At 38.7% G+C, this 16,376-nt stretch overlaps 1 protein-coding gene across 2 annotated transcripts in view; it reads right to left on the bottom strand.

The window, feature by feature from the left end:
- Nucleotides 1–16,376, bottom strand: part of LOC311286231 (NACHT, LRR and PYD domains-containing protein 1 homolog) — a 233,663-nt gene that overhangs the window by 64,155 nt on the left and 153,132 nt on the right. The window contains exon 1 of one of the 2 annotated variants that reach the window (XM_084402346.1): nt 3,390–3,522. The exons of the other annotated variant lie outside the window; for it this stretch is intronic. Within the exon in view, the coding sequence (XP_084258472.1) occupies nt 3,390–3,514 (125 nt within the window). The 5' untranslated portion in view covers nt 3,515–3,522. Of the gene's footprint in view, nt 1–3,389; nt 3,523–16,376 lie in introns of those variants that run through there. 2 annotated transcript variants of the gene reach the window in all.

Raw genomic sequence — 16,376 nt, 5'->3', positions numbered from 1 at the left:
AAACAAAAGTGCACAGATTTAAGATCAAGAAAAATAACATAAATTAAAATCTAAATCTACACAATCTTGTCAATCTTGTATTTTCTGTACACTTAATGTGTTTCATTTCAGTTTTAGTTCAACACTTTCTGCATTGCACAGCTCTCCGACTCCAGGTCCTGAGAAACACAAAGAAATAATTCTTCCTGTCTGCCGTTTCATTTATTTAATTAGGGCTGCAATAACTAATTGATAAAATGGATAATAATGCGAACTGTAAATATATTTAAAAAATATATATTTATTGTATTTAATTAAAGTGCATCAACATAAACAAAATTGCAAAGGCAAATCCTATCTCTAACTGAAAAGTCACTGTGCAGTGTGCAACAAAGATTGTTAAACATCTAAATTATGTATACTGTATTTTGGATTGAGCTAATAAAACAACCAAAAATCCTGAGGTAAATCTTAGTTGAATTGAACATGTGAAGAGTAACCGTTCGCCATAAAAAATGTATATACATAGTTTGTATCGAGGTCGGTTCCTCATCAGATGCCGTAAATCCAAACCAACTCCACACGACTGAAGTTGAAGAGCATTTCTTTGGAAGGAGCTGCTGTCTTTCGCCGGCTGTTTCTACCATGATATGTTGTTTGTGTATGCATGCGCTGCCCTCGGGGGAGGGGCAGAGGGCTGCGACGTAGTGTGCTACGGAAACCCTGAAGGAAGATTTGGTGAATGCAAAATGTATGTATTGTACGCTATACTGAAGAGGGGGTTAAAATCTAGATTAAAATGGCTCATTTGAATTCTGCCGAAGGCATTCAGAATATGTGTGCTACCCAAATAATGACTATAAAAGTAAGTCTTTGAGAACGGGTTTCTCAAGCCAGGTGGCGCATTAGACCAGGGGCTCATCTCCTGTTTCCAAAATGCATCACAAACTGCTTGAGAAAGCTGTTCTACTCATAGACTGTAAAAGGTTACTACTGTACTGTTACCGTCCGTAGGCAACATTAGGTAGGTCTATGTTATTATCAACTACTATAGGCTATCAATTAGGGATGGGCGATATGGCCTAAAATCCATATTGTGATATACATTGCAGCCTCTTGCGATAACGATATATATTATAATAAAACCATTTCAGAACAGGTTACACAGACCCTGCTAAAGAACTGCTAAATGTTTTTTTTTTTTTTTTTTAAAGGGTGTATGTAGTTTTGAGAACATATTGTGCAAAACTGTAAGTATACAACATAATTTTGCAGATAAATAAAATGTAAGTACACTAGCTGCAGAGACTTAAGTAGGTCTAATGTGTATTATGGCTTGGAGCTTATGAAACCCCCAATTTAAAATTAGAATATTGTCTAACTGATGTCTTTTCAGTTAAAAAGAAACACAACAACGATTCTTAAAATTGGGCGAAGACAGAGATTATGTGCTACTACACCACTAAGATAGATACAGACGGTTGGTCTGGGAACGCCCCCGGGAACGCCCCGTCACGTGATGTGAATTTAGCCCGTGGGGGAAAACATTGCCTTGGCGCTCATTGAAATACACAGGGCAATCATGCCGAAGAGTTGCTGTGTCGTTTTCTGTACCGCCAATAAACAAACAAATTATGAATTGAAGTTCTAAATCCTTCCTAATAAACACCCAGAACCGGAAATGAGGACAAAATGACTTTTGAGTTTCTTTTTTGAGATTACTGTGTGAGATCCCTGTGTGATGTAGTAGTGGGTGTTAAACTCGTATTAGCCAGATTTGTCTACATCCCTTACGAAAAAGAACTATAGTAATCCTATAAGATTTCTATAGTAGTGTATAATACTTCTGTGATGTTCTGTAATACCTCTATAGTACTTAGTATCCCAAAATACTATAGTATTCCTATAGTTGTTTTTCATAAGGGATGTCTCATTCACATTAGCGTTATCAGCTGAAGGCTCGCTTGATAGGCCAATCGCGAACCTATGGAGTAGTTCGAGGTCTACACTCAATACAGACTGCAGTCTGTGAGTTAGGGATAACTGTCAGCACAGTCCCTCGGCAACTTCATACTACTGATCACCGTTTTACAAAAGGATTAATAGTTTGGAGTGAAGCATACGTACAATTGTTAAGTGACAAGGTTTTTTGGAGTTATAGTTATGCACGTTCCTTCCGACCTGCACGCACACACAACAGTGAAATTTACTTTTTTATAAACATGAAACGATCCACCAGAAAAGAGATCATACTCACTGCGTTCACAATGATTCTAACACGACTGTACAGGTTCTCGCTGCACTCGAATTGTGTAGTGACTGCAGGACGCAAGCTTTAAGTTACACACTAATATTATAAAAATCACACTCCATATTCCACTCATTCACATACCTGATCAAACAATGAGCAGAATAAATGCCCCGAACCACACAACTCCACTAGGAACAGGCAACCAGGATGCAAAAAGTAACATCCCCAGCCATTTGAATGCTGCATTTTTATTTAGAGCGCAATCATGGTGATTAGTCACCTGACACCACTAACTCTACTGGGCAAATAATTCAGTTCTCCACCAGGGGGAGGAACGAAGGGAAATACCCAATTATAGTTATAGTATGCAACATATACTAAAGTTGATTGAGTTATAGGCTAATGTTACCGCTGCAGCTACCGCGATGTCTTACCTGGAGATTCAACCAGATAACAAAATATGTCTGGAAACGACACCTCCGGCCATTTGGTTGGGTCATTGACCCAGTTTTTAATTAAATAAGGGCAATCATAACCTATTGCAGTTAATTTTGTCATTAAAATACACACAATGTTCGCTGTGTTTTCCCCCACGCCGACTCCACCCTCGCCACGCCCCCAACTATGACTAGATGCCGACTGTATGAATATATTGAGAATAATACGCGCGCGCTGGTATTCAGTGATATGTTTCATTTTGAATTTGAGGTGGTAGAACGGATTAGTCGTGTGTTAACTTATCAAACTGTTACCCCACACACTCTGTCTATATAGTTTGCTGCTGCTCGTCGGACGGCTGAAATCCGAACCAAGTCCAAATAATGGATGTTGCACCGATCTTTTTCACCAGCTTTCACTTTCAGCCGTGTTTACGTTAACGCCAATAACGGCCCACCACTAATATATATATATATATATATATATATATATATACACACACACACACACACAGTATATATATATAAAATACATCTTTAAGAATTCATATTCATTTTATTTTGGGGATTTTTCATCTGATTCATTGAAAAAATAAATCAACAAATTAATCCAAAATAATCATTAGTTGCAGCCCTATTACAAATCTCATCTCTCTGTGTGAATTCAGTGTGTGTGTGACTCCCATAAAACAGTTAATTCACCACTACAGGTTTACACTCACCTGGGGTCAGAGGTCACTGGTTCATTACTGAATGCAGGAGGAGGAGTTATTGATCTGCCACTCTTCACAGACACACAGCTGGGATCTGGAGATGAAGATCTCTCACAGCTCTCTCTGTTCTCCATAATGAGAAACTGACTTCAGATCTGCATAAGGAAACACTGAGAGAAAAATCTTACATAACATTTAGATTATTCCAGTAAGTACAGTAAAATCAAATCCCAATACTACACACACAACGACTTTCTAGAGATGCTGTGTGTTCAGACTGTAGTTGCAGCAGATTGTGGAGGATCCTTTTCTTCTGGAGTCCATAAAGTACTGGTTTACTGTGGAAGAACTGGTCTGACTGCACAAAGGCCAGATGTGAACCTCTGAGATGAAGTGGATCAGTGCTTCAGTCTCCATTACCCACCGTCAGTGTCTCACTGATGCTCTTGAGTCTCACTGAACACTGAACTTCAACAGCAGGAGGAAAAGCCTGAATCTCTCTCTGTTCAGAAGCTTCATGTGTTTCTGCTGCTGTAGAGAGACTCACTGACAGCTTCTCTGTGCCAGAGCTCATATCACACTGACTGATCAGCACATCTGATGAAGAACTCTCTGAACGCTTCCACATCCAGCCGGTTACACTTTTATAATGATTAATAGTTGCTTTCCCTCCACAATAATGAGTTTTCATGCAGTTAAATAATCAGATGCAAGAAATACAATCACTATGAATCACAACAACTCAGATTTCAGTCATAATGTTTCACAAATTGTGAAATGAGTTGAAAAGGTCTATAAGGGTCAAATTAAATCCATTTAACTTTTTCAAAATTGCACATTGTTGCTTCTTTATTATTATTGTTAATATTTAGTATTTTCACATAGGTGAAATAAAGCATTAGCATAAATAATTGATCATATTATCTAATCGGGCTTCTTCCTTTAAATATCACAATCCAGACACTTTAATTGGAGAGTATAGATTTTCAGTAGCGATCAGAAATACATCAGTGTGTCATAATCAATCTTCACTAAAGCTGATCGTCTGTGAGTCGACGCCTGGCCTTCAGGAGACCGGAAGTGTTCAGGTTTACATGTTTACTTTCCACCTCTGTATAGTTCAGATTGTAAAAAATCCCAGAATCCCTAGAGCTCGATATTATTATAATCCTGACGATGAACTTGTTCACTTTTACATGCGTCACAAGTCCAAAAAATGACCGTTAAAATTTGATGATCGAGTTTAATATGATAGCGACGAGAAAACATTTTACAATAATATGGCATGATATCTGAAACAGATAAATGAACTTACCGTGATGTGATAACTATATATGTTTCAAGACTTCTGAAGGTGAATTTACATTTCCTCAGGATCTTCTTTACTTTCGGTTTCTGAATGCGCATGCGCAGAGGGCTCAGATATCAGCGATAAACCCCGCCCATCTTTCTTCTTCTTCATTCAGTGTTCTGGCGGGTTTAGTTCTGTCGTGAAGGATGTTTAGCGCCTCCTACTGTATACTGGAGTGTGTGACATCATGACTTCCTCAATCTCTAAGCTCAGAAATGCTGTAATAATGGCGTTAGACTTCTCTTTACATCTGTAAATATCATCAAGCTGGTTTTGTCATTTATGAAGCAAACAGTTTGATCATCTGAGAGATTTCCAGGGGTCTGTGATTATAAGAGCAGAAGTTTCATTAATTACTGCCTTTTCCTCAGTTTTACTCACTTAGTTTCTCATTCATTTACCAATATCATATTTAACTAACTCCCAATTATTACCAAAAGAGCGTTCATTACAGCTATTTACAATAATGGTTAAGAAAATATGTAATTTTAAGCTTATGGTATTATATAAGACAGATATTTAACGTCAATATGATGGTTTAATAAGTGCTTACAGAGAGCTTAGTCTTTATATAGATAGTCTTACAGTCAGTCAGGAGAACTGAAGAATATCAGCTAAAATATAGTGAATATCAGTAGATTCAGAGATCAGCTAAAAGTCTATATGAGAGGAATGAGAAGCGGTCTTGTTTCTCCAGGTAAAAGCTTTAGTATCAGTGAATCTGGTCCTCCAGACATCAGTCACATCAAGTCTCTCCAGGAATGGGAAAAAATTATCATCTGAAAAGTGTTTTACATTAAATCGTTTTGTTCATAGTCGATTATACGGCCCTCGTGTGTTAAACAGGACAGTCCAGTGTGCGCTCGTGTAGAATATATAAGGGCGCTTTCACACTTGGCTCGATTGCCTGTTCCCAACCCGAGTTCGAGAAAGAGTTAATGATGTTGATGTGCCTATAGTGTTATTAGGGGATGCTGCTCTCGTATCCTCTTCTCAGATGGGTAATGAAACCATACGCAGACAGGCGCGCTGGAAGCTGTTTCATGGAGGGGGGGCTGGGGGCTGGGGGCTGGGTTGGAAAATATGTGACGTCATTATGTTGTGGCCAACGACAAGACATGAAATTTCTCTGTACTGTCTTGTAGCCATTAAAGAAAACATTTAGTTTCATATTTATGTTTAAATATTATAGGCTAATGTTATTTTTTTATTTAATCGATGTTGATTATGAAAGTGAGCATATGCAGCATGAGAAAGATAAAGATACATCATGAGATGCAATATGACTGGAGACATGGAGTGGGTAAGACATGATTTTTACCACTTCATTGAGTTTTGTTTTGTAGAAAGACAATTTTTAGAAGATTTTCGTTTTGTATAAATTGTATCTTAATTTTGATCAATGTTTTATTAACCAATTGCCTGTAGCCTATTTAATAAATAAGACGCAAATATATAGCAGACAATGTAATTGCATTGCACGTGAACGCAGAACACAGAGGAACAACACCGGCACAGGCTGTCTTCAGCCACAGGCTAAGCAAGGCACGCATGACCATCGAGAGAGCTTTGGGCCGTCTCAAGGGGAGATGAAGAGGGACGACTGTGACATCAAACATATCAACACTACCATCACTGTGTGTCGTGTGCTTCACACTTACTGTGACATTCACAATGAGGACTATGATGAAGACTATGATGAAGACAATGATGAAGACAATGATGGAGTAAATGAGTCCAGTGGTTCAATGACCTTCAGTCAAACAACACTATCAACTCCATTAGAGATGTCCTATGCTCTTATTTCTCAAGTGTTTATTGTGCTTTCCATCTTTTGATAAGATAACTGAACACTGAAACAAGAAACAACTCAAAAATGATTAAAACAAAACATGATTTAGTGAATTAAGCATGAACTCTCCTTTAACTGTCATCATTTAGTTCATAATTTAAACATTGTTCGGCTGCGTTTCATTTTCTATTCATTTCTATTAATTAAGGTTATTGTGTGAAATATGTTTTAAACAGAGCTGGAAGATCTGTACAATCACTACTGGATACTCTATATGTGAGCTAGACTAGAGAAATGTACTATTGCTTTAACACATCAGTGTAAGTGTTTGTGTATTTGACAACTCATGTTGCTGTTTTGTATGACAACAACTTGTTCACATTATAAGTTAATCTGTCAATAAAAAAGAAGGGAGACAAGAAACATGTCAAGAACTTTTACTGAAAGTACAATAAGCAGCTCAAGAATAGATCTGAACTCAGAATAAAGGCACAGTAGGAGAGCCGATTATTAAACACTTCTAGACATGTTCTGATAAAAGCACTGCTCCATATGAAGAGTAAAAGTGTTAATAAGTTATAGTAATATCTGAACAACAATGTAAGGTCAACAAAAAGTGCTCCAGATTCTAACTTTTGATGAAAAAACATGAACACAATTAAACAGTTACAGAAGAAAGCATAGCCTATGTATTGTTGGGCATACTCTGCTCATGTGAAAGCACCTTAAACACACACAACATCAGACTAAAGTATTCTCTTCTGAAGACCTGAACTAAACTGCTTTCTAGCCTATTCTGAACCCTCTAACTCCTGATAGGATGGAGACGTGCTGTCTCTGGTGTGTGTGTGTAGGGCACTTCTGATCAAGAGTGAATGTGGAGTATGACGATGCAGGTGTGTGTGTGTTGTGTTGTCCTGAGCTGAGTAAACATGAGGTAAAGGATCTGGCTGTAACTGTGGGGGTGCAGAAGTGTCCAACACTCTGTTAAGCACTGTCATGAACATCCTATTATATTCCTGGCGTTCCTCTCTTTGAGCTCAGTAGCGGCGCTCCTCCACATCCAGCTGTCCAGTGACTCTTTCTCCTGATGCTGATGAACTCGCTCAGCCGGCATGAAGTCCTCATATTGTTTCTTCTGTAGTTCTGCATATGACTCCAACATGCTTGTTAGGTCGACCTTTGCCTTTCTCTTCTCGCTGACTGCTCTGGGCCGCATGTTCTCTAACAGCATTTGGCTAATTGCATGGCTCATATTAGGTCAACCTTTGCCTTTACCAGTTTAACATTTTGTGACTGATTGAAAAAGATCTGCAAAGATGAGAAACATGGACATAATTCCTGCATTTTCTCGTGTTACCATAATATTTTGCTGTCTAGTCAATAAATAAATACAAATCCATATGATCCTGTAACACAATTTCAGATTTTACAATTGTCTTCCTTTGCTGAAAATGTTTTTTTTTTTTCTTGTAAGTTATCTTTTGCACATTCTTAGTTTCACTTTATATTTATTCTAGATATTCATATTTGATTAATTAGCATCATTCAACATTTGGATTGTACTGCAGGAATGTAATACTGTATATTTCTTTTATTATTTCCTTTTTTTAAAGATTTTGCATCATCCTCCACTGTGATTCTTCTATCCATCCTTTATTTCAACTAGGGTAAGTTATCTTTTTTAGCATCCATTAAAGGTATTTATTAGAGATCGACCGATAGTGGACTTATTAGTGGATATATCTAGGTTTGGCGGTACATGCCGATAACCGATTATTCAACCAATATTTTTTCCACTGTTGCAGGGGTCTGGCTCCTTCAAGGCTGTACTTCAGTAGTGGTTTAATCCGATGTCTTCTGAGGCAATATTGTTGAATTCGGAGACCAAAAAGATGCAAAAGGAGTCACATATTACTTATGGAGTCCTGGTCACTACAGGAGATACAATTTTAATTAAAAATAATAATAATCCCGCCATGTGTTTCTACTCCAAATAATATATATGTATGACATTTACAAAACGTTTTTTTTTGTTATGGGTCTCAGGAGGATATTGGATTAGGTGTTAAACTGACAGCCTTTCAGACCTGCTGCTGTTGGTCATTAACGTTAATCAAACAACCAAAGACAAATAAAAAAATCACTTAGCCTACTGCTCTTGACTAAATAACTTTTAGAGCTTTTTGTAAACGAGGATTGATCTATATTTAATTTATACAGCAAAGAGTATGCAGTTACATTTATTTTACATTTGATTATTCAATTTCTTTACCAGAACACTACCTAATACTTACTGGGACCAGTTCAAAACAATAAAAAAAGGAGGAAAAAGTCATTTCAGGGCTAGGCCATGCCAAAATAAAACAAACACTACAGAAACTAAATATCATACCGGACCAAATAAAGCAAAAGAAAATACAAGACCTTCTCCTTAACTAACTTTTAATATATCAAAAATAAATTCCAACAATTCCAATTGTTCATGACTCAGGCAGTTTGTTCTTAGGTTAAATCTGACCACTAAAAGTAAGAAAAACGAAAAAAAAAAAAAAAAACCTTATCAATGACTCAAACTTCACAGAATTCAAAATCAAAAGCTATGAAAACACAATTTCAACAGCTTTCGCGCTTCCTTTCCTCTGTTTCCTCCTCCACTGATGGCACGTCCAGGGCAGAATAACCTGTGAGAGACGGGGGAAAATGGGCCTCGCAACTCACCGGCTTACGCAGTCACAACAAAAGGGTTAAATATATCTCTGTATATCTGGGTGTCTGCATTGTCCACAAAACATTCCTAAAAAACAGAGCAATCAAAGAAAAAGAAACAAAATGAAATCAAAATCTACTTTTCTGAGCTGCCCTGCTTCTAGAGGTCTCTGTGTTTGCTGTTAATCTCACCTGTTGCTTCAGCCCTAGCTGGCTCTCCCACAGCAGTCCTCCTCCTCCTCTCCTACATCTCTCTCTACACTCTCTACATCTCTTCCTGACCCTCTCTTGCTGCTTCAGCTGCCACAGCAGCGCTGACTGAAGCCTGGAAATATTCTAAATAAATTAAAGGTCATGTTGCAGGTTAGAGGACCCAGTGAGCCAATGTATAGAAAAATATTGTAGGAACTAGATTTAAATATAAACATATACTTATAAAACGCTATTTAGGCTTCTGGAGTCGTTTTTGTGAGTACGATTTTACCTCCGCATTTGAAAACCGCCGAACCGGAAGTGACGTAACATGAGGGAGAGCGGTCAAAGTAAACAATAGGAAAGCAATGGATCGCAACGACAGCTCGGAAAGCTGGGGGAATTGTAGCCTAAATGTTTACTCGTATGATATATATAATTGATATATATGATGATATCAAGATATGAAGCCAAGTGAGCAGGACAGGCCAGGGTTAGACAGAACAACGGTGAGTTGTGGTGTGAGGAGAACAGGGTGAGAGAACAGTGTTAGCTTATAGATGTATTCACATTAGGAAAAAAAACCTGCAACATGGGCTTTAATTGAACAGCTTATATACTAAACAATGTTATTTAGTTCAACGTGATGAAATGTTAGAATACGATCTACATGTTATTTTAATGTTGATCTAGCTTACTGCTATTCTCATACAGCCAACAAACTAACTTACAACATTCAACACACTCAAACACAGTTTAGTGTGATAGTGTAATGGCTGGTTTCCACTGAGCAGTACCGTCCAGTACAGTACGCTACGGGTCGGTCTAACCACGATCTCGATAGCGTTTCCACTGACAACAGTACCATTACTTGATAGGCGCGGTGTTTCGATCGACGTCATTTCCGCGCGAAGAAGAACATAGTAAACTACAATGGATGACATACAGCAGATCTTGGTCTTGCTTCTCCACATGTTTGTCACAAGAAGACAAGCGCCGATGTTAGCCTTTTCTCAATGCCAAGCAGGTCTACGCAAAGTTTGGACTTGCCATTCCCACTCAGGAGACTACTCTGACGGTGAGTTTAGGTTTAGGGAGAAATGACAGCGCGCTGTGAAGGGTAAGATGATGCGCTTGACGAACGCGGCTAGTTTTTAATAGTTGAATATTCAACGGATTGTGGGGAAAAAATGTGTTGGTTTCAAATCTGTCAAATTAAATCGTTAAAATAGACGTCATGAGTGTCACATAACGTGAAGTAACATGCCATTTTATTTTGTTTGAAATTTAACTTGTCCAGTGGGACGAGTCATTTTCTCCTCCACTTGTCCTACAAAAAAATCCACTTGTCCCGGACAAGCCTTAATGTCGAGCCCTGATATATAGATATAGATATAGATATAGGGGATAGATTTCCCCTTACTTTAAAATGAATGCTTAATTTATAGTTCATTATAATTAAAGAAAACACAATAACAATAAAGATAGTGAAGGAGTTGATAAAGGACAAATTCACTTATATTTAACATTAATGAAGCGAACTTTAAATTCAATATTAGTCCTAGAGTGGAACAAATTCATACATTTAAAATACAATCACTCGATGCCACTGAACGGCTACTATCGTGCAAAAACTGCAACCAATCCATTATTCAGGATTAAAATTCAAACAGATTAGTTTAGTATCACAATTATTAAACCGTTAAGAATTAAAATTAACCTTATTTAGGCAGGAATCAAAAGAGATCCGGCGCCTCCAGTCAGCACATGCTGTCTATCACAAAAAAACAATTTCTTTTTTTTATTTAACTAATAGTAATAAAACGCACTTCAAGATTCAAAATGAATCCTAGAATATAGCAATCACCTTATATGCAGAGAGGAAAGACAGCATCCCAGTATTGTTGATGATGCTATCATTTGATTTACTTTACAGATTTATTCAGAAGTTTATCTCCATGTAACATGTCCAGTTACTGGAGTAAACGAAGACAAATTCAAAGAGGAGTTGAGCAAGACTTACAAAATCTGAAATCGGCATCTATAGAAACAGATGAAAAAACTGAGAGACTTGACTGTTGTATCATAAGCAATTTTGAGCAAGTGGCTCTTCCAACAATAGAGTGGATGATTACACACTAAGCAGCAGTGAGGGAAGAGCTAGTGAGAGCTTTGCTGAGAACACAGAGGAGAGCAATGATGAAAGCACAGATGAGGAGGAGGAGGATGATGATATCAGAGCATTGCTTTCTGATTGGGCAGTCAGAAAACAAATTCCACATTCATCATTGACTGAACTACTCAGGATTCTGTGTGCCAAACTACCTGAATTAGGCCTTCCTAAAGATTCACGGACTGGTGGAAATCAAAGAAGTCTCTGGGGGGACTTATTTTCATGCTGGAATTGAACATGGTCTGTTGTCTCAACTCACGACATTAAATCATCAAGTGTGGTCCGAGTCCGTGTCCCTGCAGGTCAATATAGATGGCCTTCCTCTATACAAGAGCTCAAACTCTCAATTCTGGCCTATTTTAGGCCTAGTAGAAAACTACAAAGACAGGGTCCAGACAAACAAGTTACCATTTGTCATTGGGATGTTTTTTTGGGGGAAAGAAACCAGCCAGTCTTGATTACTTACAAGACTTTGTTGAGGAAATGAGGAAGGTTTCTTTTGTGAAGACAGCAATATTAAAGTCCAGATCTCTGCCATTGTTTGCGACGCACCAGCAAGGGCCTTCATCAGAAATTCTAAAGGTCACGATGGTCACTATGGATGTGACAAATGCAGTCAAAAGGGAGTTTACTATAATAACCGTATGACCTTCCCAGAAACAACAGCCTGTCTGAGGTCCAACCATGACCATTTTGAGTCTTTTTCTGAGGACTCGCACTACAGTGGGAAAACACCTTTAGAGCCACTGTCCATTGGTTTGGTGACATCGTTTCCTCTCGACTGCATGCACCTTGTATGTTTGGGGGTTACACGCAAAATAATCTCTCTACGGCAGAAAGGGCCACTGAAGACTCGTTTAGGCCCAACGTTTGTCAGAAGCGTTTCTGCACAACTGACAGAGCTACGGCCTCATGCTCCATCAGAAATGAACAGAAAACCAAGATCACTATTCGAGTCAGACCGCTGGAAGGCTACAGAATCTTTCTCAGTCCATCCTTGTGTGCAGACTATGCTGGAAACCTCCTGGTTTTGTTTGTGAACCACTGCAGCTGCTTGTATGGGACAGAAACCATCACTTACAACATGCATTGCTTAACTCATTTGATTCACGACGTACATGCATTTGGTGTACTTGACAACATTTCTTGCTTTCCCTTTGAGAATTTCCTTGGCCAAATTAAAAGAATGATAAGAAAACCAAACAAGCCTTTAGAACAAGTCGTAAGAAGACTGTCAGAAAGAGAGGCTATGCGAACAATGCAGTCAGATCCAGAGAAAACTCTGCAAAAAGCACATGACAAAGGCCCAGTCCCAAATGGTCTAAATGTGAAAGCACAATATGCAAAAATGCAGTTCAGTCACTTCTCTGTGCAGACGTGCACTGGGAATAACTGTGTCCAGCTGACAAACAAGGATGTTGTCGTAGTGCAAAACCTGGTGGTCGAGGAACATGGAGAAACTTTCATTGTGTACACCACATTCAGGAACAAGACCGATCTTTTTGTCTATCCCCTGCCATCATCACAGCTAGACATTTTCCTTCTCTCTGGACTGAAGGATGAACTCCTTTTCACCCAAGCCACAAATGTGCTACGCAAGTTTGTGCTTCTTCCATGCAAAGAGGACTTTGCTGGTCTGCCATTACTCCATTTGTAGGATGTGGCACCTGTAAAAAGAAACCAGAGGTTGCGAAGCAAGTTTTGGTTGCATGAACAAAGGCACTCACTCTCTGGTAACCTAGCAACGTAGGGAGTGACACGCTACCAGCCAATCATGTAACAGTTTGGTTGCGCATATCGTTGTATCGTTTCTGAAGAACGGTTTTGGGGGGGTATGGTTCAATGTTGAATTTCAATGTTCAGAAATTATACAGAGGTGGTATGATGTGTTGTGTCAGATCATGGCTGAGATGTCAAATTTCAGGAATTCCACTCGGCACAACATATGCTCGTTATCAGCTGTCAATCAAGCTGTCAATCAAAGTTAACCACGCCCTTATTTGTCATACATTTTATATCTAAATGATGTCCTAAGTCCCGTTACAGGGGTAATCACACGTGCTGTCGCCGCGTCATGATATGTGCGCCTTATATTTTCCTGCTTTTTTGTCAATATGAAGTATTTTTTCTCCACATAATGGACTTCAACTAATTTGCTATTGCTATTGTTTCCTCAAAAAACTTCATTTCTTTTCAACTGAAGAAAGAAAGACATGGATATCTTGGCATTGGGGTGAATAAATGATTAGGAAATTTTCATTTTGAGGTGACCTAATCGTTTTAGTTTAAAATAAAAATGTTTAAATGTAATATATTTTTCTCCTGGTCCTTATTTTAAATAGGTCATAAAAAATATCAATATTGACCGATATGAAACACTTATATCGTGATACAGTTTTCAGCCATATCGCCCAGCCCTATTATAATAAATGCTGAAATTGAGTTGGTGAAATATTTTGTGAAATTGATTGACCCATTGCACTTTTTTTAATCACAGTTCAATGTATGCTGTAGTCAGTTTTCCTAATGAAGAGGACAGTTTAGCTGTCATCCCAGAAAACTGGTGCACCAAGGAGGGATGTTATTGGCCTCCATACAAGAGCCAAGAGAGGTTAAAGAAGGCAGTGATGTTTCATGAAAAGCCAAACACTGACACATGGCAGATACACACATTTGATCTACTAAAAAAGAAAAGTGAAATTTATTTCAAATAATAAATGTATACTTTGCAAATGTAAAGCAATTAATAAAAATAAAATACTTTCAGATACATATGAGAAGGCCCATGAATGCCTGATTCGGGCTGAAAAGGGTTCTGGCATTGAAACAAATCAAAGAAAGAGAAAGTAAGATTTATTGTTTGAGATATATGGAACCGCAACACTACAATTTAGCCTCTAATTACTTCATGCTTGCTTTTATTCCCAGACGAAATCCTAAATTTAATGAAATTGTAGCACCCTCAAGGATCAACGAACGCACGATGTAGAGTCATAAAACAGGGTTTATTCTGGTCTTGACAACCCGTGAGAACTGCTCACAAAAGAAAACAACAAAAAAAACCCAAGATTTCAGAGCTTGTTCTTATCCAATGTTACAACTTCGTTGATAAGACATTAATCACAGAAAAAACATTTCAAGAACACAAACCTCGTGAGCTGACATCCCAGAGGGGGCTAAATAATCCTTTATCTTCTTCTCTATCTTCTTTCTCTCTTATTTCTTAATTTTATCTCAAATTTTCACGTTTCTTTCATTCTTAGTGGAGCTAACCGGCAGCTACAGCCTGCAGATAGCATGTGTCTCAGCAAAACGGGCTCGGGCAGAAACCCAAACATAAAACAATTGTACCTGCTATAATCTACCAGTAGATGGCGCAAAAAGAGCATGCCTGGACACAGCTCAATGGGACATTAAATGCTAATACTGTTACACTCCCACCAATCACTTGTGATTTTTAAAGAACAAATTATCAACTATGACTAATGAATAGCTTATGAATTAAAGAATATGAACTATATTTTAGGCAGAGCGAGGTTGAGAATCATCTTCCGCCTCCATCAGAACGACTGTCTTCTGAATGGGCCTTTCCAGATGAACGGGTTTGGAGGTACGTTTTCCTTCTTCGTCCAGGTTTTGATCACTCATTAACAATTTCACCTTCCTCACTATTCCATCCTTTCCAGGGTAGACTTCAGTGATCTTCGCCAATTTCCACTGGCTGCGTGGAGTTATCTCGTCCTTCAGGAGAACAACATCATCGACCTTAGCATTTCTATGCTCCTTGGTCCACTTCTGTCTACCTTGAAGGTTTAACAAATACTCTTTTTTCCACCTTGTCCAGAAAGTGTTGGCGAGGAGTTGAACACGACGCCACCTCTTACGGAGATAAAGATCTTCCTTTACAAACCTTCCTGGAGGTGGGGAGATGATTGTTGACTTCATGGTCAGTATGTGGTTTGGCGTTAAAGGTTCTGGGTTTGATGGATCACACAGTTGGTCAGTAGTCAATGGCCTGCTATTGATGACTGCCATTACCTCATACAAGAATGTCCTTAGAGAAGAGCTGTCGAGTTGTTTGCTTGATTGATCCAGGATTGACGTGAGTACACTTCTTATGGTGCGGATTTGTCTTTCCCAGACACCACCCATGTGACTTGACGCTGGGGTGTTCATGAGAAACTCGCAGTCCAGTTTTTCCAGCTTTGCTTGATCCATTTCCTTGAATGCTTCAGCAAACTCATTTCTGGTGCCGACAAAGTTCGTGCCTTGATCACATCTTATCTGCCGAACTGTACCTCTGATGGCTATGAATGCACGTAAAGAGTTGATGAGGGAATCCGTTGATAGATCATCAAGCATCTCAAGATGTACTGCTCTGGAGCACATGCAGGTGATTAACAATCCATAACGCTTTAACTCCTTGCGGCCATCCTTGATGTAAAAAGGACCGAAGCAATCCATCCCACAGTAGGTGAATGGTGGTGTAGTTTCCATCCTATCCTCCGGGAGGTCTGCCATCTTCTGCTGCTCTGTGCACCTTCTGAATTTTCTGCATTTTACACATTTATAGATGTAAGATGAAACAATCTTACTGCATCCAAGTATCCAGTATCCGTTAGCTCGCAGCTCGTTCATCGTGATTCCTCTTCCTTGATGGTATGTCTTCTCGTGATAATGTTTGACGAGTAATGTAGACACATGACTGTTTCTTGGCAGGATCACAGGATGTCTGACATTAGGATGCAAAGCAGCATGTGTTAAGCGTCCGCCTACCCG

This window comes from Rutilus rutilus (assembly GCF_951802725.1).
Source record: "Rutilus rutilus genome assembly, chromosome: 2".
In the NCBI taxonomy this organism is placed as follows: domain Eukaryota; kingdom Metazoa; phylum Chordata; class Actinopteri; order Cypriniformes; family Leuciscidae; genus Rutilus; species Rutilus rutilus.
This window is presented reverse-complemented; position numbering and strand designations above follow the sequence as displayed.